The sequence below is a fragment of the Balaenoptera physalus genome (assembly GCF_965194825.1).
Source record: "Balaenoptera physalus genome assembly, chromosome: 20".
Lineage (NCBI taxonomy): Eukaryota > Metazoa > Chordata > Mammalia > Artiodactyla > Balaenopteridae > Balaenoptera > Balaenoptera physalus.
This window is the reverse complement of record NC_138901.1, coordinates 20,010,321-20,035,198: the sequence shown is the minus strand read 5'-3', so window position 1 is coordinate 20,035,198 and position 24,878 is coordinate 20,010,321. Positions and strand designations below refer to the sequence as shown.

The 24,878-nt window shown below is 40.0% G+C and overlaps 1 protein-coding gene and 1 long non-coding RNA gene across 16 annotated transcripts in view; one reads left to right on the top strand and one right to left on the bottom strand.

Moving 5' to 3' along the window:
- Positions 1-24,878, bottom strand: part of LOC309650789 — a 381,028-nt gene that overhangs the window by 200,648 nt on the left and 155,502 nt on the right. The window lies entirely within an intron of this gene.
- KRT23 (keratin 23) lies at positions 7,977-24,860 on the top strand. 3 transcript variants are annotated; one of them, XM_082442521.1, is made up of 9 exons: positions 7,977-11,102; positions 11,249-11,478; positions 11,762-12,005; positions 16,698-16,780; positions 17,454-17,610; positions 18,845-19,204; positions 21,928-22,148; positions 23,010-23,041; positions 24,483-24,860. In XM_082442521.1, the coding sequence occupies exons 3-9, from the start codon at positions 11,832-11,834 to the stop codon at positions 24,554-24,556; spliced, it is 1,101 nt and encodes a 366-aa protein (XP_082298647.1). In that variant the 5' UTR covers positions 7,977-11,102; positions 11,249-11,478; positions 11,762-11,831; the 3' UTR covers positions 24,557-24,860. The 3 variants fall into 3 exon arrangements, with proteins under 3 accessions (XP_082298647.1, XP_082298646.1, XP_082298645.1); XM_082442520.1 differs by having other exon boundaries at positions 11,249-12,005; positions 18,845-18,994; positions 19,082-19,204; XM_082442519.1 differs by having other exon boundaries at positions 11,249-12,005.

Below are 24,878 nucleotides of genomic sequence, written 5' to 3'. Positions count from 1 at the left end.
ATCATTTTCTTAATTGTTTTGGGTTTGTTTTTGTCGGTCTTTTTCTTCTCTTGTGTTTCCTGCCTAGAGAAGTTCCTTTAGCATGTGTTGTAAAGCTGGTTTTGTGGTACTGAATTCCCTTAGCTTTTGCTTGTCTGAAAAGCTCTTGATTTCTCCATCGAATTGAATGAGATCCTTGCTGGGTAGAGTAATCTTGGTTGTAGGTTTTTCTCTTTCATCACTTTAAGTATATCCTGCCACTTCCTTCTGGCCTGCAGAGTTTCTGCTGAAAAATCAGCTGATAACCTTATGGGGATTCCTCTGTATGTTATCTTTTGCTTTTCCCATGATGCTTTTAATATTTTTCTTTGAATTTAATTTTTGTTAGTTTGATTAATATGTGTCTTGGCGTATTTCTCCTAGGGTTTATCCGGTATGGAACTCTGTGCTTCCTGGACTTGGGTTGCTATTTCCTTTTCCATGTAGGGAAGTTTTCCACTATAATCTCTTCGAATATTTTCTCAGACCCTTTCTTTCTATATTGGGATTTTTATCTAGCCCTTGTGACCTCCTGACAACTTTATTGGTCTCCTCTCTCCAAACTTGTGGAGTCATGGCTGCAGGGTCGACAGGGAGTGTTACAATTATCACCATCCTTTGCCCTCAGCTGCACACTGTAGTTTACAGATTACAAGGCTCATGTGTGTACCTTATATACTGATTACACAGTTCATGTATGTACAGTAACTCATTCACTCCCCACAACAGCCCTATTAATTACAAGGCAGGTTATTATTAGTCCCATTTTAATGATAGGAAAACTGAGAGTAGAGAGCTTAAGATTGCCTAGTGTTATTAACCTAATAGCAGAGCAGAGACTTAACCCCCAGCCCAAAGTCCTTTCCACTAACCCCCACTATAACAAAGATATAGAAAAGGTACAGTATCATCAGGACTTTTTTAAAGGCCAAGGAGAGGTCCTTGAAACTAGAAGCATAGAAAAAGCGATCCTCTGTAACCAAAAAAAGGAAAGAATAGGGAAAGAAAAAATTTAATTTTCCCCAAAGAAAAGTCAAAACATGAAATGTATTAATAAGCAAAAAAATAGGTAAGGAGAACATCATCAAAAAGTATAGAAAGGAGCTACCTAAAATAAATCTTCAAAGATACTGTAAATGCACATAAAGTCACTGTAAACCCACAGCTGAAATATGAAGCCAGTGGTTATGTGGGCGCTGGGCTGCATGGCATCTCTGCCACTGACTCATTGGACAGTCAGGTCTTTCTCCTTTCACTGCTTTAATTCTTTCATCTATAAAGAGTCCATTTTAGTAGTTACCTGTCCATGAAACCAGTTAAGAGCCTTGAACAAAAAAATACCTTAGCATAATTTATGATTACTTCCTATCTAAAAGCATACTGATTAGAATATTACCAAGCATGTACAGTTTAAGATAGCAATAAACATTGTTTAATATATAATACTGTAGAATAGATGAATACAGCATATACATACCATGGATGCCATAAGAATCAGTAATAAGTTGAATTTTACTGCAATGTCTTCTTCTTCAGGGCAGAAAACTAATTAATGCTGTGCTACTCCTCCAATATCTCTGCATATTTCTCTAAATCATTCTTCTACAAAAAATAATTAATAAACTACCATTTTCTCTCTTCTGCACAGTTGTAATAGCCTCCCAGCTGATCCTCACACATTTGCTGTCATTCATTCTATACAAAGCAGACAGGTTATCTTTTTAAAACACAAATATGACCACTGCATGGCACTCCCCTGAGTAAAATCTTTCTGTGGTTTTCCATGACTCTCATGCTGAAGGTCAAAATACTTAGCAGAGTTGAAGAATCCCAGGACAACCCAGCACCTGTGTGCATTGCCAGCTCATCTCATCCTACTTTCTCCCTTGCTCTCTATGCTCCAGTCACCTAGATTAAGTATTCAATAAATATTTGTCCAATGAGTGGATGAATGAATAAAAAAACAAACAAAACATTAAGGTTTTTTTTTTAATAGGAACAGTATTTTGGTGAACCAAACACAATAAATGGTTGAATTTCAGGCACCAACAAATGCCAAACAGGGAAGAATCCTGGTGTTCAAGGACTTTCCCACAGTCCTCCATACACTCACCCTGCCACAATATGAACCACACTGGGTTAAAGGTAAGAGTTACCCAAACAAGATTTCAACAAATAATCCCAATATTTGTATGGAAACACAAAAGACCCAGAATAGCCAAAGCAATCTTGAGAAAGAACAAAGCAGGAGGCATCCCACTCCTTGACTTCAAACTACACTACAAAGCTACAGAAATCAAAACAGCATGGTTCTGGCACAAAAGCAGACACATAGATCAATGGAACAAGATAGAGAGCCCAGAAATAAACCCATGCACTTATGGTCAATTAATCTACCACAAAGGAGGCAAGAATATGCCATAGGGAAAAAGTCTCTTCAAAAAGCCGTGTTGAGAAAACTGGACAACTACTTGTAAAACAATGGAACTAGAACACTTTTTCACACCATATACAAAAATAAACTCAAAATGGATTACAGACTTAAATGTAAGACCTGAAAACTCCTAGAAGAAAACATAGGCAGTACTCTGACACTGGTCTAAGCAATTTTTTTTTTTTAATCTGTCTCCTCAGGCAAGGGCAACAAAAGCAAAAATAAACAAATGGTACTACATTAAACTAAAAAGCTTCTGCACTGTGAAGGAAACCATCACAAAACAAACAGTCAACTTACTGAATGGGAGAAGATATTTGCAAATGATATGTACGATATAAGGGGTTAATATCCAAAATATATAAAGAACACATACAACTCAACATCAAAAAACAAACAATCCAGTTAAATGGACAGAGGACCTGAACAGACATTTCTCCGAAGAAGACATACAGATGATCAACAGACAAATGAAAAGATGTTCAACATCACTAATCAACAGGGAAATACAAATCAAAACCACAATGAGGTATCACCTCACACCTTTCATATGGCTATTATCAAAAAGACAAGAAATAACAAGTGTTGGCGAGGATGTAGAGAAAAGGGCACCCTCATGCTCTGTTTGTGAGAAAGTAAATTGGTGCAGCCACTATGGAAAGCAGTGTGGAATCTCCTCAAAAAATTAAAAATAGAACCACCATATGATCTAGCAATTCCACTCCTGGGTGGAATCCAAAGAAAATGAAAACACTAATTTGAAAAGATATATTCACCACATGCTCATTCATTGCAGAATTATTTATAATAGGCAAGATATGTAAGCAACTTAAATGCCCATCACAGATGAATGGATAAAGAAGATGTACCATATATATGCAATGGAATATTACTCAGCCATAAAAAAAGAAATATTGCTCTTTGCCACAACATGGATGGACCCAGAGGGTATTATGCTAAGTGAAAGAAGTCAGACGGAGAAAGACAAACACTGTATATTTTCACTTATATGTGGAATCTTGAAAAACAAACAAATATAACAAAACAGAAACAAACTCATAGATACAGAGAACAAACTGGTGGTTGCCAGAGGGGAGGGGAATCAAAGGACGGGCAAAGTATGTGAAGGAGAATAAGAGGCACAAACTACAGATTATCCATCTTCAGCCAAGAGAATAAAATTCTTGGAAAATCTTTCAAGTGGCATCTATAATGCTCTTTCCATGTTAAATACTATGGTTTGTCACAATTAAAGTTATTTTTTAAAAAAATAAGTCATGGGGATGTAATGTAAAGCACAGGGAACATAGTCAATAATATTGTAGTAACTTTGTGTGGTGCATAATCTATAAAAATATCAAATCACTATGTTGTACACCTGAAAGTAACATAATAAGTCAGCCACACCTCAATTTAACAAAATAAGATTTCAGCAAATTGCATGAGATGATGTCTCAGCAAACCAACACCACAGTTATTCAAAATGTCTCCTTAAATGGCAAAAGAAAGTCACACCCAATAGGCACTAAAGCTAAATTGTGGGTTAATTCAAGGATTATCAGTGACAACAGCCTTTGTACAAGGGATTTATTTGATTACCTATTATGTTCTTCGGATTAAGATGATAATAAGGAGAAAAAAAGAAGAGTGAAATCATTTCAGTCTTGCACTAGCACTCCCCACCCACCAGTGAGGATCTGCCTTTCTTCTGCAGGCTTAAATGAACAAAATCACCCCAACAGGCTTGGTGACATGCCAAAGGTAGCACAAAAGGACTGAAGGATCTTTCTAAAGTCAGGTTTGAACCAGATTGTCCTGGCACTCCTTTCAAAGAAGTTATCTGGCTAGCATATCGTTTACCTTCTCTGATAGGTTTGGTGTCAGCTGGAAAAGGAAGTTAGAAAAGGGGTAGAGATTGGCCTCCTTTTTTGAAGGTGATGGTGATAAATGAGATTCAACTCCCAGCATCATGGGAGAAGCCTACCCATTCTTCCCAAGCTTCACACTAAGATATTGAATTACAAATATGTCACTCCAATGATGATGACTTCATCCATCAAAGGTGAAAAAATCCTGACAAACAGGAAAATGAGGCTTTCTCTGTCAGTGATAATGCTAAACTGTCTCCCTGAGAACTAGAAACTCTGAGTGCAAGGTACAAATGGGTAAAGATGAGGAGCTGCTCCTAAGCACCCCAGAACAGACCCCCACAGAACAGTTTTTGTCATTTGGCAGAGGACCGAATTTGCAAAACAAAACAAAACAAAAACAAACCCCCCCATCCACAGACTGAAGGATCCTTGAAAGCAGGGACTGTGTCTTATTAGTCTCAGAATCAGAGCACTTCTAAAGTAAACTCTCAATAAAATAATTAATTAAGTGAATTAAATTAGAAGGCTTTAACCCTAAGTATTAATATTTGTGGTTATGGGCTGTAACCAATAATGGAATCTTTGCAAGTAGTAGAAAAAAAGTAATAGAAACATTTAAACATAGCTAGCTCCATAATTCAAAAAGACACATGCACTCCAATGTTCATTGTAGCACTATCTACAATAGCCAGGACATGGAAACAACATAAATGTCCATCAGCAGAGGAATGGATAAAGAAGATGTGGTACATATATACAATGGAATGTTACTCAGCCATATAAAGGAACGAAATTGGGTCATCTGTAGAGACGTGATGGACCTAGAGACTGTCATACAGAGTGAAGTAAGTCAGAAAGAGAAAAACAGATACGGTATATTAGCGCATATATGTGGAATCTGAAAAAATTGGTATAGATGTCTTATTTACAAAGCAGAAATAGAGACACAGACGTAGAGAACAAACATATGGATACCAAGGGGGAAGGGGGAGTGGGGTGAATCGGGAGATTGGGATTGACATATATACACTATTGATACAATGTATACAATAGATAACTAATGAGAACCTACTGTGTAGCACAGGGAACTCTGCTCAGTGCTCTGTGGTGATATAAATGGGAAGGAAGTCCAAAAAAGAGGAGATATATGTATATGTACAGCTGATTCACTTTGCTGTACAGTAGAAACTAACACGACGTTGTAAAGCAACTATACTCCAATAAAAATTTTTTAAATTAACATAGCTAGCCTCTTGTAAATAATAAAATAGAGAGAATAAGGAGCTCTATAACAATATAATGGAATACTGACGCCAGCCCTCACTCCACTGTTAACAAGCCATGGGCCCTTGCCAGAAGTACTTCCCTTCTTTCGTTTCCTGTCTGTAAAATGATGGGCATGAGGCAGATGATAAATATGGTTCATTTCAAAGTCCAATACTATGTTCCTATAAAACATAAAAATCCTAAATGTCTTATTGCTACTAGAGACCAACAGAAAGAAGGAACCTTTAAAGTTTTATATCATTGGATCCTAACTTTTTCTACGTATATACTCCTTTGAAAAGTTAATGGAAGTTATAATCTCCCCTCAGAAGAGTAAACATATGACCATGCAGAGAGAATTCTGCATATTGTTTAAGAGATTTTACTAACTTCCTGAAGTCTATCCACTGAATTCCAAGTTAAAAATCTCAGCTTAACTTGAAGCATTGTCTTGTTTTCAGTTGGGAAATCTTCCCAATGGATACAGAAGCTACAAGAGCTTAAGCATCCATGGTCAAGTAAGGTCGATATAAGACATTTTGTTACAAGTGATAGGAAGTACACAATACTCCCTATGAAGTATTCTTGCCAAAAATGCCAAACCTGAATCTAATAAAGCCATTAGATCTAACTACCACCTCACAAGAAAAACAGGGGCCAGAGGAAACACGTAAAAAAATACCACAGGGATGCAGTCAGAAAAATCCAGATTTTGGGAAATTCTACAGGATATGTCTTCCCTTCCAACCATTCTTTCTGACTCTAATACCTGGGACCCTTGCTCCTTTCTGACCACGAGGGTCCCTTAAGTATTCACTCTGTTGCAGAGCTTATATTTTTTAACTACACCTGCCACCTGTCATCTTTCTTTTTCTTCTCATTTCTATCTGTCTATTGTACAAAATCCACTGCTTTATATTCTTCCAAAGACCAAGGTTAAGAAGCATTGATGGAGGGCCTGCCACAGCCCTCTATAAACTGGAGGTATTGAGAAATTAAAGATGAGTCATCCATAGCCTGGGCCTTTAACCTTCTGTACAATTAAGTGCTGGGATAATGAGGCAGGTGCTTGATGTACAGCATGTGCAGCAAACATGTCTTTCACTTTTTATGTGATCCAAATTGCTCAGAAATATACTAATACCGATTAGGACCCGGATAAATACTTACTGACTTAGATTTCTGTCAATACGGATCTTATTTAATTGAAATCTGCTTTCTCTTTCTTTACTCTGATATCGTCTCTTCTTCAAATTTCCTTTCTCTCTCTTTTTTTAAAATTATTAATTAATTAATTTATTTATTTATGACTGTGTTGGGTCTTCGTTTCTGTGCGAGGGCTTTCTCTAGTTGCGGCAAGCGGGGGCCACTCTTCATCGTGGTGCGCGGGCCTCTCACTATCATGGCCTCTCTTGCTGCGGAGCACAGGCTCCAGACGCGCAGGCTCAGTAGTTGTGGTTCACGGGCCTAGTTGCTCCGCAGCATGTGGGATCTTCCCAGACCAGGGCTTGAACCCGTGTCCCCTGCATTAGCAGGCAGATTCTCAACCACTGCACCACCAGGGAAGCCCCCTAACTCTTCTCTTAAGGCCCCGGATATTATTCATTTGTGGTCACTTACAAGGCTCTGTTCACCTCAGCTTCCTTATCTAATTCTCTCCTGCTTTTAAAAATCAAATTAAGAAGGGTATATTTAAAATAGATAACCAACAAGGACCTACTATATAGCACAGGGAGCTCTGTTCAATACTCTGTAATAACCTAAATGGGAAAAGAATTTGAAAAAGAACAGATACATGTATATGTATAACTGAATCACTTTGCTGTACGCCTGAAACTAACACATTGTTAATCAGCTATATTCCAATATAAAATAAAAATTTAAAAAAAGAAGGGTTTCCAACATAGTTGTCTCATTACCTCCATTTGAGAAAATTTCCTTCTATGATCTTAAAACTCTTTTTGCCTGTATGTGTTTTTTATTATTTTTCCTGGTTTGTCAGTCAATATAGACATATATTTGGAAGAAACTTTAAGTTGGCTTGCCTTCCCCTCCTAGTCTGATATACCACATTGAATACTTCTTAACTTAAACCTTCTAGCTGTCAGCACCTTTTTCCAGGAAAAATCAAAATACAAGAAAATTTTATTTTTATTTGGCCACAGTTTGATAAATTTAGGCACTTACAGAATGTCTGCCCTGGCGTCACTGCAGAAGCTGTGTTTTATTTCTATAAATGTCTAATCTTTCTATGCAACCCTCTAAATCATAGGATAATGACATAACAGTTTTGCCTGAAGATCTACTACTCATCTGTTCTGAAATGTCATGCATAGTAAAAATCTATTTGGGGATTGTTTTGACCACTCTTCTCTCACTACAAAGAAGAGGGTGACTATGGAATGCTTCATTGATGAACAGCTGTCTTTGAAAGGCACAAACACACTGTGCTTCCAGTTAATGGCAGCTAACTGTTGACAGGGCTCTCTTCTGATCCCTGATACACCCACGTGCAACCCCATTCATCCACTTACCACCTACCTCTCCTGCAAAATACCCATTCCCTTTTAATGACGACATCTCAGGTTATCAGAAAGATGAACCTAATGGGAAATTACAAATCTTTTACCTGGAAAGTCATGCAAAGAAGAATAATTTAAATGCTGAACAATTTGAACTCCATAGAAATACCATCCCCCCAAAATTCATGAAACCCTATCACAGGTGAAATGCTTAGTGACCAAAAGGATGGACATCTATTGAGAGTGCAACTGAGCCTTTATCCCTTGAGTTCTTTAAAAATCGTTTAAAAATAAGCTCAGCAATTTGCAGTCAACCTACCTAAAAGCAGAGAACTACACCAAATGACTGGTGTTGGCTCTCTTCCCAGTTCTGTGATTCCACAATGACCCACTGGCACTTAGGTGTCATTTTACTCTCCTTAAAAATTGTAAAATTTAAAAAATAGGATGAAAGTTTTTAAATCCTATAGAAAATCTGTAACTAAAGTGAATTCATTTTAGTTTCTTATTTATCAACTAAAGTTCTTAAATTAACCTAATTCTTCTAAAATAGAATAAACAGTGTGAGGTCATTTTTCTAAAATTATTCTAGCTGTTCATATGTCTACCAATATATACAGATGGAGAGTATCTGAAATAATGTTCACCAAATTTTACCAATGGCTGTCTGTGTCGTGAAATTAGAAAGTTTTCAAAAATCTTTCTTCTTATACTTTCATATATTACTTGAATTTTTTAATAACAAGTGTGTGTCATTTTTACAAACAAACAAAACCCCACTATTTCTTCTAAAATCTATTGGAACCCCACGCACTAGGAGTTACAAGGAAAATCATTGTATTATGCTCCTAGAGAGATGACTTCTCCCAAGTCCTCTCAAAACGCACCACCAGTTTTTTCCTTTCCCTGGTCCTGTTCCAATGCTAGAAATATTTCACTCAAGGTTAACTCTTATAAACCAAACTCCCACACACTGATGTAAAATGGCTCATGGGCAAAATTTAAGGAGCTGAGAAGTCACTGCCTCTCAGACACACCTGAAATGAGCAGGGAACGATCAATTTCATCGCAGATGCTTGTGAGGGAGTTTAGGGAAACGGAGCGCAGCCTTTCATGTCCTGTAGGCCCTTTCATGCCCTACAGATGGATGTGAAGCTGGGTCCGTGTGAACACAAACCTGAGCCGACCTTAACCTTGAGTCAAACAAACGATCGGGAACCATCTGCGTCCATCAGAACATGGCCACCACACGTCGAAACAAGTCTCTGTGTTTCCCTCATTTGCTCTATGTTCTTCATGTCTCCCTTCTGTCTTTCACATTGAGAGATGTAAGTGGCTGTAGAACACTTGAAAACGGCACTCCCTCAAGTCTTGACTGAATTTTTGCATCTTTCACACAGTGAGATGAGGAAAGTCCAGAGGACTTTTGCAAGGGTTTGTTGCTAGGGTGGACAAGCAGAGCTGGTGTGCTTTAGTTGATTTTATTTGTAATTAGGAATGATTTTGCCTTTGTGGCTGGCTGGTTCCCCCTTGGAGAGGTTTTTTCCTACTCTCTGGTTTTACAACTCACACTCCTAAAAGAGGCAGGAGGTGATGGCATCAGAGGCCTGAGTTAAAATCCTGACTCTAAAAAAGTTCGTTATTGAGTTAATACACACGTTTATTAAATGCCTATGAGAAGCCAGACTTTTGTGCTTTAAAGATAGAAGACATTATCCTTGTCTTCAAGAAGCCTGCAGTCCCCAAGGAGTGTAACAAATGCAGTATTACGTAGTGAGTGAAAGAATGGGGGTGGACTTAGCTCCCAGAGGTGGCTGGACCTCGCTGGGGACTCCCAGCTTCCACTGTGGGGCTCCCAAGCTTCTGCTCTGGGGTGGGGAAACCGTCTGCCCCCTGGAGCATCTTGGGATCTAGAAAAGGCAGTTTCCTTAAAGAAGGGGCACCCAACTCATGCAAGAAGATTCAGAAAATGATTGTTGAAATCAGTAACCCTTGAACTACGTCTGGAAGGCAGGGGAGCAGGCCTAGGCCGCACAAGCAGTGGCTTTCCAAGCAGTGGAAACAGCACCGACCAAGTCCGTAACGACTGCAAATTCCCCTGTTGACTTACGTTACACGTGCAAATCAGCTCCCCATCATTCACCTCCATGAGCCCCTGATCTGTAAAATGGAAAAAATAACTCTTGCCGGGCTACATCAAGAGTTGTTGTGTGGATTAAATAAAGAATATCAAAGAGCTATGTAAACTGGGAAGTCCCATTAACACCATTATGAAAGAGAAGTGTGGTACAGGACTCCATCAAGATTCGACTCAACGATTACAATGTTATGTGGCAGAAAGAGCCCTGCCCTGGCTTTGCCACTAACCCACAATCTGTCCTCCATGCCCTCCCCGCCCTACAGGGCTCAGTTTTCCTCATCTGTAAAATTAGTGGCTTGGACCAAGGAACACCAAAGTCCCTTCAAGATGCTGCCATTTTATTCCTAAGTCCCCATTAAATCTAGTTGCCAGTAAGCAGCACATGGCTCCCTGCCCCCCAGACTATTTCTTTACTCATTCCTAACCTTTCCCTTGGCAGCCAAAGCATAAGATTCATCAAGCATGTTAGACAACCCATGGCACATTTCCTGTTTTCCTCTGTTCCCTCTGCAGGTCACAGACACACAGAACCCAGCCTTTCCAGGACTCAGCCAGGACAGGGCTGCCGGCCGCTTAATGAAGGCTGCATGCCTCCCAGGGGCTGAGGAAAGTCCTGGGCACAGGCTGGGGTTGTTTGCTGGGACGAAAGGCACCCTGGAAGTGGAAGGCTCAGTCATTCATTAATTAATTTCAATTGCGGGTTTGTTCTCAAGAATGATTCCTTTGAAATTTCTTTTCATCCAACACTGACTGCGACAGAGGCATCGGATATCCAGAACGGTCTCCAGTTCCTCCCCGCGAGTATTTTTATTCCAGGACCTGAGATTCTGTTCTGATCTGTCTCTTCCCTTGTGAGTCCCTTCCACCCTCGCTTCAGAGCTGGGGTGTGTTTATTTGGGGGTTGGGGTGGGGAGGGTGTGTGTCTGTGTGTTTAATGTCTACTTTTTGGAAGGAAATCTGTGCTACCCCAAATAAGCTTTCTGTGGACTTTAATCAGACTTTTTCAGATAAATGGACAATGGAAAAAACCCACGGAAAGATTAGAAAGACCCCTGAGATGAATACCCACCTAAGGTCGTGGGCCACACCTGCGGGTTACAGCTGGAAGGGAGAAGCAAGCTGGTATATCGATGTGGCTGTAAACAACAATACCGTGTGTGAAGGCCCAGGGGCACTTCGGGATTGACCAAGAGGAAACACGTGTTGCACAATTATAGGATCTTGTTGGTACAGTTGTCAGAGAAGGGAACTCCCACAGCAAAGGGCATAAAACCACCCGGGGCAGTCTGCGGCGGCTCGGTTTTGCGGTGCCAGGGAGTGGACCAGAGCCCAGCCCTGCCCCAGACACAGATGGGACCATGAACTCCAGCCACAGCTTCAGCCAGACCCCCTCAGGCTCCCTCTATGGCACAGGAAGCAGCTGGGGCCAGCCAGGGAGGTTTCCCCGGGCTCCCAGCGTCCACGGTGGCGCAGGGGGGGTCTGCATCTCGCTTTCCTTCTCCTCGCCCAGATGTCCACCCCCTGGGGGGTCTTGGGGGTCTGGAAGAGGCAGCTCCCTCCTAGGCGGAAATGGGAAAGCGATGATGCAGAACCTCAATGACCGCCTGGCCTCCTACCTGGACAAGGTGCGCGCCCTGGAGGAGGCCAACGTGAAACTCGAAAGTTGCATCCTGAAGTGGCATCAGCAGAGAGATCCGGGCAGTGAGCAAGATTACTCCCAATATGAGGAAAAGGTCAGCTGCCTGCAGGAGCAGGTAAGATCCTGGGTGACCCTGGAACTCGAGAGGGGGCTGCATTTCCAGGGGACCAGGGGAGGAGAAATCAGTAGAAAAGATAATTGCAGGAAAATGGCAAAAGAGCTTCAAGTTATCCTGAACAAAGGTATTCAAGGATATTTTCTTATCATACCTTAAATTTGGACTTGGGAAAGTCTGTTTTGTATATTTAATCTTCTGTACATGAACTATATAGAGAAATGGAAAGCAACCAGGTGCTATCCAGTATCACTTAAGATCCGACGATGTAATCGTTAACGATCAGGGCTGGTCCTCATTCCGCACGCTCAGGGCACAAGGCACAAGAGAGCATTTACTTTCTCATTACATCGGTTCTGCTCCACCTCAAAGTCCTGGCGACCATGTGATCGTCCATCAAAGAAAGGCTGAGCCGTACTATTTTGGAGATCACACCTAAAAGCTGTCACTCCACTAGCAGATACATCTTTGTGATATCCCTGGATATTTCCTCTTGGGGACTGCCAGAAGTTCTGAATTCTAGCCACTCACAGTTCTGAAAATGGCATATTGCTAGGAAAAAAAAATAATAAAATGAGCATGATTTTTAGAATCTCAGAGTTAGGATGGATTAGGAAGACGTCTTCAAAAAATAAATAACTTTTCAACCAAACATTTAAAAAGCTAACCTTCTACCTTCTGGGATGTCTCAAAATATCGGCTAGAAGTAGAGGGAATCCAGTCATCTCCTAGGTTATATTTTAAAGCTATATAAATTCCCTCTTATGTAAAGTGATCCCAGAAAATTTCCTGTAAGATCATGATTTAACCTATCCTAGAAAGAGACCCCTTCCTGGGCCTTTCATGACTCATGAAATGTTCTGCATAGATACAGCACTCTTCTGCCCCCACTTTAGGGATGTTAAGTGTTACTCCAAAACTCTATAAGAAAATGATTTCGGGAATTCCCTGGCAGTCCAGTGGTTAGGACTTGGCCCTTTCACTACCCAGGGCCCGGGTTCAATCCCTGGTTGGGGAACTAAGATCCTGCAAGCTGCACAGCTTGGCCAAAAATAAAACAAAGAAAATGATTTCAAAAATTAATCTATTCCTTTTGAAACACAGAGTTGGACATAGTCATGCAAATATTAGGATATAGAATGGCTCTCAATAGTACTATATTTGGCTTGTTGGTTTACAGTCAAAAGTTCTATTTTCCTCTCCCTGGTAGGAGATTACACACCCTGGAGCGATGATGCTGCACTAATACACCAACTAGATTCCTTTAAAAGGATGAACTCAGGGCCTTGGGGAGAATCCCGCTCATTAATTACAACATACAATGCAAAACCTATGCCTCATATATTATTTCTCAAGCCATCCTTATTCATTAATTACTGTGAAGGATGTCTCAGAAATAGTGATTGTATCATAATATTGTATCAGGTAACCCAACAAGTAGGAAATAGTTTCAGTTTTTAAATGTGTTCTATATCAACTCGTGTACTATGAGAATGCTACCTGGGGGAATCAGACTCTTGATGTGGGTTTTGCCATGGATAAATTATCTTTTTAAAAATATTTATTTATTTATTTATTCATTCATTCACTTTGGCTGCACCCGGTCTTAGTTGCAGCACGAGGGATCTTCATTCCGGCATGCGGACTCTTAGTTGCGGCCTGCATGGGGGATCTAGTTCCCCAACCAAGGATAGAACCCGGGCCCCCTGCATTGGGAGCATGAAGTCTTACCCACTGGACCACCAGGGAAGTCCCACACACTGTTTTGCACCTTTATTATTATTTTTTAATAAACTTTTCATGTGGAGTAATTTTAGATTTACATGGTACAGAAACTTTCCGTAAATCTCTCACCCAGCTCCCCATATCATTAAAATCTTCCATCACCATGGCACATTTGTCACAACTGAGGAAGCAACATTGGTACATTTCTGTGAACTAAATTCACCTTTGTCTCAAACTTAATATATCTTGGAGATTTTCCTGTATCAGTACATAGGAACTGATGTTCTTTTTTTATTTTGAAATATAGTTGATTTACAATTTTGTGTTATTTCTGCTGTACAGCAAAATAAAGCAGTTAAACATATATATACATTCTTCTCCATTATGGTTCATCACAGAATATTGGATACAGTTCCCTGTGCTATACAGTAGGACCTTGTTATTTATCCCTTCTATACGGAAGTGATGTTCTTAATGATTACTCCATGGTCTTCCAGTTAGAAGTCTATTATACATAAGGTACTTAATTGGTCCCTTGTTACTGGAAAACTATGGTGTTTCCAACACAGGTGGTGTTTTTTATTTTCTGATTCTATGGTGTGTACAGTGCATAGTGTCTCTGGATGTCAAGCAAAACCTCAGTGCATAACTGAGGCTAACTGCAGGGGTCGTCAGGCCATTTTGGATGGAGCTACTTTTCATCTCCCATGAGCTTAGATCATGCAAAGACTATAGAGCCTGGAGGGAAAAGCATTGGTAAGAAATCCCTAAGCAGCACTGTAGAGGGAAGACAAGGAAATACCTACAGAATCCCTTCTTAGAGCAAAAGAAGTAGTCATAATACCATTTGGAATCCACCAAGGGGAGCAAGAAGTTGGGCAGGGGCGGCCAGCTTGGCTATCTCCCACCAAGAACAGCAAAATGTGGAGGGTGCATCTCAACGTCTAAAACCTAGGATTTATCCAATGCAGCCATTGGCTCTAGTCATAAAACGTTTAAAAAAGAAAATTAAATATTTTACATTTTTCTGAACTAATTTAGTTTCAACTGATTTTTCAGAGAGTCTACAGTGTGCCGAGAAATGATAAGTATTTTACAACGGTATTTTATTTAATCTCTTTGAATCTAATTCTCATAACTCTTTGGTGAAGTGGCTAATGTTATTATTGCCATTTTATGGATGAAGAAACTGAGAATGGGCCCAGCTCACCCAGCGGGTGGGTGCTGGAGAATGACCCCAGGCCCTGCTCTGGGAGTTCCATACCCAGTGTACTGAACACTCTAAATCCTGCTGTTGTGTATTCATGACACCAAATTCCTAGTAATCAGTGGAGCTTTGAACAGGACCAGATTTTTAAAAGGCGTCTTTGTGTTGAGGTATAACTTTGTCTTAAGAAAATCCTTTCTAAATAAAGGAATTGTCTGTATAAATACAGTGGGAATGTCACAGGATTCTCTGGCTCCAAGTAAGTTACAGAAGTTTGGAGCTAGGACCTCTAAGGTCACCTGCTTCTAGTACAAACTCCTTATTTAACAGATGATGAAATGGAAGTTCAGGGAGTTGGGTGACTGGCCCAAGTTCACGCGGATGGTCAGTAAGTGGAAGTAAAAGGAAAATCTCCTGGTTCCTGATTCAGCACGATACTTGGTACAAAAGCAGTATTATACTTTTGCTATTGAGATATCTTCCATCCAATTTTCCCCAAGACAGTGACATACATCAAATGTGCATTTCATATATTATTTCTCTGATATGTGTATTTCTCTGATTACAACTACCTAGAAGTATTTACAAATCATATATTTATATAAAGAATTACTCAGGTAGACACTTCCAACAATAATCTTCTTTTTAAAGTAAAAAAAATAGAAACATCTAGCGCAAGTCTTTACCTGGAGGCAGCTTAACACAGTTAAAGTTTTAACACAGTTAAAGTTTATTAAGCTACTTCATTTGATGATAAAGAATTATTTCCATTAATATTTTTTAATTTTACTTTTTTTAGTTTATTTTTAATTGAAGTATAGTTGATTTAAAATATTTCAGGTGTACAGCACAGTGATTCAGTTATACACGTATGTATAATCTTTTTCAGATTCTTTTCTGTTATAGGTTATTATAAGAAATTGAATACAGTCCCCTGTGCTATACAGTAGATCCTTGTTGTTTATTTATTTAATATATAGTAGTGTGTGTCTGTTAATCCCAACTTCCCAATTTATCCCTCCTCCTGTTCAGTTAATATTTTGATAGCTACAATTGGGGCATTCTCATCATGGAATAATTTAAATACATACACACACCTACAAGTTATGTGTATGGCTATGGTCATTTAGGGCAAAAAATAATTATGGTATGTGATGACTATTATGAAATACATTTAAAATTAGTTTAAATGTACTATAAAATACATTTAAAGTTAGTCTGACAAACTAATATCAGGGATACTTTGTATCAGTGACACTTTGCTCAGATCATGTTTACTGATCAGAAACATGAATGCTATCACAAGGGAGAATTACATTCATCTAAAATAATTATTGCACTTTAGGAGAGCCAATTAATATTCACAATAGGAAGTCAGAACCTAAACTTCTTTTAACACCTTCAGACGTGGATGAGCTTAAGCAAAACAGCAACAAGTGCATCGTACTAGAAAGTTAAAAAGCATTTTCCACCATTACTCTCCTTCCCCTGCCTATATCATTCTTGGAGCAGTTGCATCGATCCTGTCAAAAGTCAGAGTAAAAAAAAGACAGTGAATGTGACTGCAGACCATATCCTTACTATAAAATCATTCGTGTGCTTTGCTCAGTAAATATTTATTGATTTGACTACTCATTATTCCACTGCAAGAAAAAGAGGTCATCTCTGCTGACACGTCAGATTCCCAGGAACTGGGCATAAACGCAGCTCTCCTGTGTGCTTGTATACAACTGAAATGACTCTTGGTGTGTGTTTTACAGATAGTAGATGGCAAGATGACCAACGCTCAGATAACCCTTCTCATTGACAATGCCAGGATAGCAGTGGATGACTTCAGACTTAAGTAAGTTCCTTCTTCACAGTGCTGCGGGACAGGAGGGTTGTTTGGTGTTTTTTTGTTTTGTTTATGGAATTGCTCTTGTTTTTGTTTCTGTTTTGCAGAAGGAAAACTTATCTCACCATTACCCACATGTAACATCTTAGTAAATTATAATGAAAAGGCATAATGAGAACAAATACCTGACCAGACCCTAGTTTAAAAAAAAACCTAAATATAAAATACACTTTTTGGTATGGGGAAATTTGAATACAAACCCTTAGACAATATTTAAAAGTTATTATTGATTTTTTTAGGTGTGATAATGTTATTATGCTTATTTAGAAAACTGTCTTTTTGTTAAAAGATACATTCTGAAGTATTTAGGGGTGAAATGTCATAATGTCTATAATTTACTTTAAAATACAAAATAGAATATGGATGAAGCAAATATGGCAAAATGTTAATAGTTGCTAAATCCAAGTGATGGGCATATGGCTGTTTATTATTCCATTTTCTTTAATAAAAAAAAATAACGTTGAGTCACCATCATAGAAAAACCTTCATGAAACAGACATACAAATGATGCACAGCATGTATTCATGTGCTCTTATTAAATGTAAAAAGTAAGATATTCACCTCTAAACTACGGTGAATCCTTCCAACAGCAAGTGTACTCTTCTCTTCCTTCTAACCAAAGGTATGAAAATGAACACTCTGTCAAGAAAAACTTGGAAATTGAAGTTGAGAGTCTCCGAAATAACTTGGATGATCTGACCATTGTCACAACAGACTTGGAACAGGAGGTCGAGGGGATGAGGGAAGAGCTCATCCTCATGAAGAAGCATCATGAGCAGGTAGGATTCCCAGGACGTCCAGGTAACTAGCATAGCTCTTAATCTGCACATTTCAGGCGACTCAATAGCTACAGAAGAAACCACCATCAGAATGCCAGCCCTACTGTCTTCAACCTAAATAATCATAAGGAACCATCTCAATGTCTAATTTTTCCAAGTTCAGGGTTATCTACCCAGATGTCAAATACAACAGCCAAAATACAATTGCAATTAATGATGACATAGGTCAACAGTTTTGTTAATATACAATGTTTATCTAGACCTGTTTGTAAATATGATACCAGAAAAATAAATGTGTGGGATCTAACTTCTTTCATTAACCCAACGTGCAGCAAATTGGGGACAATAGAGTAAAGAGAATCTGCCACTGATCCAGGTAAATATAACTAGTGGCAAAAACTGAGTCCTAATTTCCAGAAACATTTAACTCACTTTTAAAAAGTTACCATCCATCTAAAGTCCCTGAGACTCTGATGAAAGGATAGAAAAACAATCCCCATTTTAGGCAAACAAAATTGCTTATGAACATCAAAGAGCCTCAGCTTCTGCACAGCTGGTTAGACAGTGATTGTTAATGAAACCTTTCCTGTGGTTTCTTGGTTTTATGATACCCTATGGGCATCAGCCCTACAGAGTCATAATTCACTGACAAGATTTTGAAAGTCTCTACACCTTTTGGCTTTGGGTTACGGAACTGCTTCCCCAAAGTTTGGCCTATAACCTGAAATGTTCAACTGTTTCATTGTGTCATCACTTCACGTATGAACATTTGCCGAAGAGTACTTTACACGCTATGTAGGCATAACGCTTTGCAAAACGTTTTCAACCAGGGATTAAGGCAGTAATCACAGAGGCCATTTGATTACCCTGTCTGGTGCTATTCTTTACTTTATAAAATTATAAGAGAAAAAACGTATTGTTTTGTCATCAACAAATGAGAAACCAAATCAAATCAGTGAAAGAGTGGCAACCACATAAGCTGAGTTTTTTTTAAATTTAATGTGTATTTTATTTTATTTTATTTTTGGCCGTGCCATGCAGCATGTGGGATCTTAGTTCCCCAACCAGGGATCAAACCCGCGATCCCTGGAGTGGAAGCACAGAGTCTCAACCACTGGACCGCCCGGGAAGTTCCAGCTGAGTTTTTTAAAGATCTGTGAACTGCTGCCCATTAACACACTTCCAGCCTTCTGATGTCACAGCTGATTCATTTTCTCTCTCTGTTATTAAACAGGAAATGGAAGAACATCATGTGCCAAATGACTTCAAGGTCAATGTGAAGGTGGATACAGCCCCGGGAGAAGATCTGATTAAGGTCCTGGAGGACAAGAGGCAGGAATATGAGTTTATAATAAAGAAGCATCAAGACTGGTATAAAGAGCAGGTAAAAGAAAGATGCCCAAACTCCCCAAAGGTTCCATTTCCAAGTGGTCCCAATGCCAATGCCCCTGCTCTTTGCTTGGTCCCACAGTTAGCAGCCATGACCCAGGAGGTGGCCCGTCCAACAGCTGTGCAGAGCAGCCAAAGTGATATCCGTGAGCTGAAGCACACTTTCCAGGCCCTGGAGATTGACCTGCAGGCACAGTGCAACAAGGTGAGTTTGAGCCGGGAAGATCCTGGGTCAGGTACCTCCTTCTCCACAAAGCCTTCCTTGACCTCTCCCCCAGGCCCATCTCCCCAACTCCCTTGGGGCATCTCTCCATCCAAATTCCCACTTTCCATCCAAATTGTCCATGATGAGGATAATAAGAGCTATCATTGATTGAGGTGTCCGGGTTGTGCCATATTCATTACATTGAATATCATCAATCTTCACATTAACCTTTCCAGGTAGGTCTTGGTGTCCCCCTTTTAGAGATGAGGGGACCAAAGCCCCAAACAGTTAAGTGAATTGGCCAAGGTCACACAGCTAGTAAGTGGCCAATGGTGAAGCCATATGGTGGTTTGTGGCAGGGGGGTTGGGCAGATTTACACCCCCATAAACTCTATCAGTACCCTCCCCACTTACAACCATGCTGCCCCTCCAAATTCCAATAAAGAGAAATTCTGGTGCCAACATGAATAGGAGGCAAATCCAGGCCTGGCTGACTCCAAAGTACAGCTTTATTCATTATGTGTGTGTCTTATCACCCAGTAAACTGTAAGTTCTTGTGTATAAGTCATTTCTTTAATCATCATGGTTTTCAGTAAAACGCTTTTATGCACGTCATAAGCACTCAAAATTCATTAAATAAAACCTATCATTGGATTCCCTTTTTAGCCTATCTGAATCTTCTAATCATTCATCAATATCATTCCCGAGTGCTACTCTGCCCTCAGTCTTGAGGAGAAATAATTAGTTCATTTTGTTGCAGGTGCACGTGGTATATTACTGTTATGCTTTAGGAATCGGTGACGATGAACAGACATTTAAAATGTACATTGTCAAGGTGATAATAATGAACAGAAGCATAATTACAGTGTTTTATAGCTTTCAAAATATTTTAACATTAGATATTTCACCACAACCCTGTGAGATCAGCAAGACATTTAAATCCATTTTCACGCATCCTACTATCTGACACTATTCTAAGTACTGAAGATTCGATAATAAGGAAGTTTGTATTCTACTGTGGATGATAGACAAAAAATGCACAAATCATCAAAATACGTAACATGTTAGACGGAGGAAAATGCTACAAAGAAACGAAACGTGAGAGGTAGGTTAGGCATGCCAGGTGAAGAACAGTCATTTTAAACAAGATGGTTGAGAGAGGCTTTACTGTTAAGGTGGCAGTTGAGCAAAACCCTAAAAGTGATAAGGAGGTGCCTTATGCGGCTATGGGGAGGCGGTTCCAGGTGGAGGGAACAGCTGGGAAGCCAGTGTGGCTGCAGTGAGTGAACAAAGAGAAGAAGAAGGGAGAGGACAGAAGGGGAGGCCCTGGGGTAACAGTGTAGCCTTGACCCTTGGAGGAAGGTCAGGAGGAATTTGAAACAGAGGGTATAGACAACTCTTTGAGGAACTTTGCCATAAACAAAGGAGAGCAGAGAAATTGGCTGATCACTGAAGGTAGATATGGGCTTAAGAAAGAACAAATTTTAAGGTGGGAGAAATTATTCTATCTGAAAGCTGGTGGGAATAATCTAGGAGAGAGGAAATCATTCACATTGCAAGAAGGTGGGCACTTGCTGAAATAACCGGGGCATGGACAGCTCATGCATTGTAACAGGAGGGGAATGAGTATCAGACACAGATTCACGTCTGTGGGTGGAAGTGATGGCGGGAACCGGTGGGAGTCCTCTCCTGATGGCTTTCATCTCTCTGGCGACAGAGGAAGCAAGGCCATGGGCTAAACGAAAGGATGGGGGGAGGAAGGTTTGAGGACAGAGGAGAAGGAATGAAATAGCCCTTTGGGAGAACAGGAGAGTGACGAGACCAGGGCCATACGGCTTAATGGCAGCATGAAGGGCCCCCTGAGGCAGCATGAAGGGCCCCCTGAAAGTTAGCAGCCTTGATAAAGTGAGAGTATCTAGCACAGTTATGAGTTTCTCTTTAAGATCAAAGTTATGTGCTCCAGAAAAGCAGATGGTAAATCCAAACAGAACAGGGACTTGAACTCAGTTCTCTGTATCCTTCATTTTGCAGCTTTCAGAATTTCCTCAAAAATAACCCTATGTTACCATTGTCATAATCAAAAAGCATTGCTTGGGACTAGGGTTGCCAGATTCACCAAATTAAAATGTAAGACACCCAGTGAAATTTGAATTTCAGATCAACAACAAAATGGTTTTTCTAGTATAAGTAAGTCCCGTGCAATGTTGGGGCAATATTTGGGAATACTTATACTAAAAAATTACTCGTTGCTTGTCTGAAATTCAAATTGAGTCAGGTGCCCCCTACTTTTTCTGGCATCCCTACCCTAGACCCTTCTCTGAAGATACAAAGAGACAGCAGTCCAGCTGCCGTTTCCCTCTAGGAGTTTTCAGACTGGCCAGAGACAAAATGTAAGCATAAGGAGGTAAGGAAGAGATCAGGGCAAGGTGGCATATACCCACTCCCAAACAAGCTACGTAAATAATAAGCACTACAGAAATGCGGTGAAGTTGCCGAGAGCTCCCTGACACAAAGGCTTTATGCCCAGAAAATGGGATTCAGATAGTCCTGACTCCTCGCTGCCTGGTTCCAAACCTATGTCAGCCTTCTCCTCATCACGCAGCCCCAGCTCCACCAAAGACACCCAGCACAGTGGTTGGTGTATTCTAACTACTCAGCAAGCACAGGTTATTGAATCAGACCATCGGTCAATTGATGAAAAAAATATATCATTCCTCTTTCAGAAATCTGCTTTAGAAAACATGTTATCAGAGACCCAGTCTCGGTACTCCTGCCAGCTCCAGGACATACAAAGAATCATCTCCCACTACGAGGAGGAATTGATGCAGCTACGCCATGATCTGGAGCGTCTGAGCAATGAATACAAGGTCCTCCTGGGCATCAAAACCCACCTAGAGAAGGAAATCGCCACCTACCGCCAGCTTCTGGATGGAGAGAATGGAGGGTAAGGCAAAGGCTGGCAGGGAGGAGAACGGAAAGGGTATCTGCCCTTGTGTGCATTCACGTACTTTATGGTCCTGTTAGCCATCCTCACTCTAGAGAAAGAAAGGTTTATGCTGAATTTCTTCTGAAGATATTTAGATCAGGTTGTATTCCATTAAGTAGCAAGTGTGAATTCCTCAGCTATTATTCCCAGGACACTAAGATATGAGGTCAACAGTTTCAACTAATATATTAAAATCTCTAGAAAGAACCAACTAAGAAGGTTTGGCTATAGTGTTTCCCAGTGGGAATGCACACAATTTTGGCTCAAAAAAAAAAAAGAAAGGTGGGGGGAATGTTTTATTCTAACAGCAGGAAAAGATTCATAAGAGATTGAGATGTCTAGATTTTCAATCTGGTATCTCTGACTTTTGGTATACCTGTCCACAAAAAGGGCACATATGTTCTATGATCCAAGAGAAAGGGTTAGAAGTTTTTTTGACACATAAGTAAAATGTTATTGGAACAAGCTTTGAACAATCTGAAAAGCCCAGGGATTCCAAGCTTCAGACCCAGACCCTGGAAAGGATCCTAGTGAAGGTAAAGCCTGCAGCTGGCTGAAAGGATGGAGGTGATTCAGCAGACTTCTCCTGACCCCAGGGTCAGCGGGAGGCAGTACTCCCTGCCTTCTGCATCCAGGAAGGTTCTCCCATGAACTCACGACCTTGAGACTACAGAACTCACGACCTTGAGACTACAGAACTCAGACAGTTATCCTAATGAAAGAGCTATGAATTTACAAGCAGGCAAAGGAAGTTAGTTCATCTTGAGAAGTTTTTATGATTGTTGCTAATACTAAAACGAGCCTTTATCACTTTTATAGGACAATGGAAGAATCTAAGTCGAGTGTGAAAGGTAAAAAAAATTCTTTCATTGTTTGAATCTACTTTTTTAAAATAAATCAGCACATTTATCCATTCTGCAGTACTCATAACCCCTCGTGTACTCCTGAATGTTCTGTGTTCAATTTTTATTTTCTTCCCAAATTGCCAGGAATATTCAATTAACAAATTAGATAAGACAGAACAAAGTGAGCTCTCAATATTGTCCTAAAGAATATATATAAAAGCTCTTTGCAAGCAGTAAAGTAGATGCAAATGATCATTAATATTATTATATCTCTATTAAGTTATGGGATCTGTTGACCAAACCCCTAGAAAATTAAGAGGAAATGATTTCACGTAATTCCCCAAACTATATTCTGTTGAACACTAGTGTCCCATGAGACTTTAATTGTATATTATAAAAGATGTGTTCTATGGCCCGATACGGCTGGGAATACCGTGTACTATTATCCTCTTTGTGAAAAATCAGTCTGTATTTCAGTATTAAAGATGGAACAAATACTGCCACAGGGAAGAAAAGGAAAAAGAAAGAGAAAGAAACCACAGCAAAAATTTTACTTTGTTTAACCCAGTGTTCCCAAATACCTTTGACCTGGGAACCCTATTTTCTCAGATTACCTTTAACGTCTCACAGAAAAGTTCTAAGAAACCACAGTTTGGGACAGGTGGCACTTTCTGATTAGTTTATGATAAAAACGTTCTAAGGCATTAGAGGTTCAGGGACTCAGAATCCTAGTAACCATCACAGAACAGCTGGTCTCATTGCCATCCCTCTGCAAGATCCCAACAGATGGTCCTTCAGCCTCTCTTTGGCCATGTCCCGGGATGGGGAGCCCATTACTGGAGGGGGTGGTCCAATCTACTGTTGGAGAGGTTTGACTTTAACAAAGTTCTCCCTGGATCTCTATTAATGGTTTCAAGTCTTCCCTTTGGTCTAGAATCGGTTTATTGATGTATCAACAAATCACTTATTCAAATAAATCATATCTTTGAAAACTGAGATCATGATAAACATTCCTGGCTTCTCACCCATCCTTCATGAGGCATGCTTCCTAGATTTTAAAGTGAGGTCCCCAGAAGGGCATTTAGTGCTCTATAAGCTCATAGGATCTGTGGTGCAAGTGCTCAAAGCCCATATAAGCAGAAAGGCCCCCTCCAGCACTTGTGGTCAGAGACTAGATTCTGTACCAGGAACACCTAGGAAGAAGGTCTTGACTGCTAGGAGGTGACACTGCTCAGACACCGTCATTTCCTGGAGGGTAGGAGGAAAAATCTTCCTGGTAAGATCCCTTTTCACTCCAGCAGAGCCCACCATATGGCTTAGTGATCACTTTGGAAGGCGCAGAGAGCCTTTGGGTACTGAGAACAGGGAACTGAAAAGAAGTACAGTTCAGATGGTGAGGAGAGCATGGCAGTGACCTCTTTGTTCCTCTTTTTTTTTTCATCTGCAGCTCCAAAGATCAAGGTCATCATACAGGAGAGCATCAATGGAAGAATAATTCTTTCTCAAGTGAATGAGATCTAAAAGTATGCTGAGGCCAAAAAAAGTTTCTGCCTGTTGTAAAAACTATTTTCCCCCAATGGAAAGTCCTTGCCCAGACACAAATGGGTGAATTCTAAGAGGTATCCTTGGAGTTATCAAACTTAGAATCTTTTTTTTTCTCTGTAACAATCTCACCAGATGTTCCAAAATGATCTTAATATACGGCTGCACTTTTTCAATCAGAGTATGAGTTCATGAGCTTAAAGCTCTCCTTTCCTAATACAGTCGTCAGATTCCCATTATTGTGCATCTGTTTTGTGGCCAATAAAACTCCACATCAGCTGAATCATGTCTTTTATTTTAT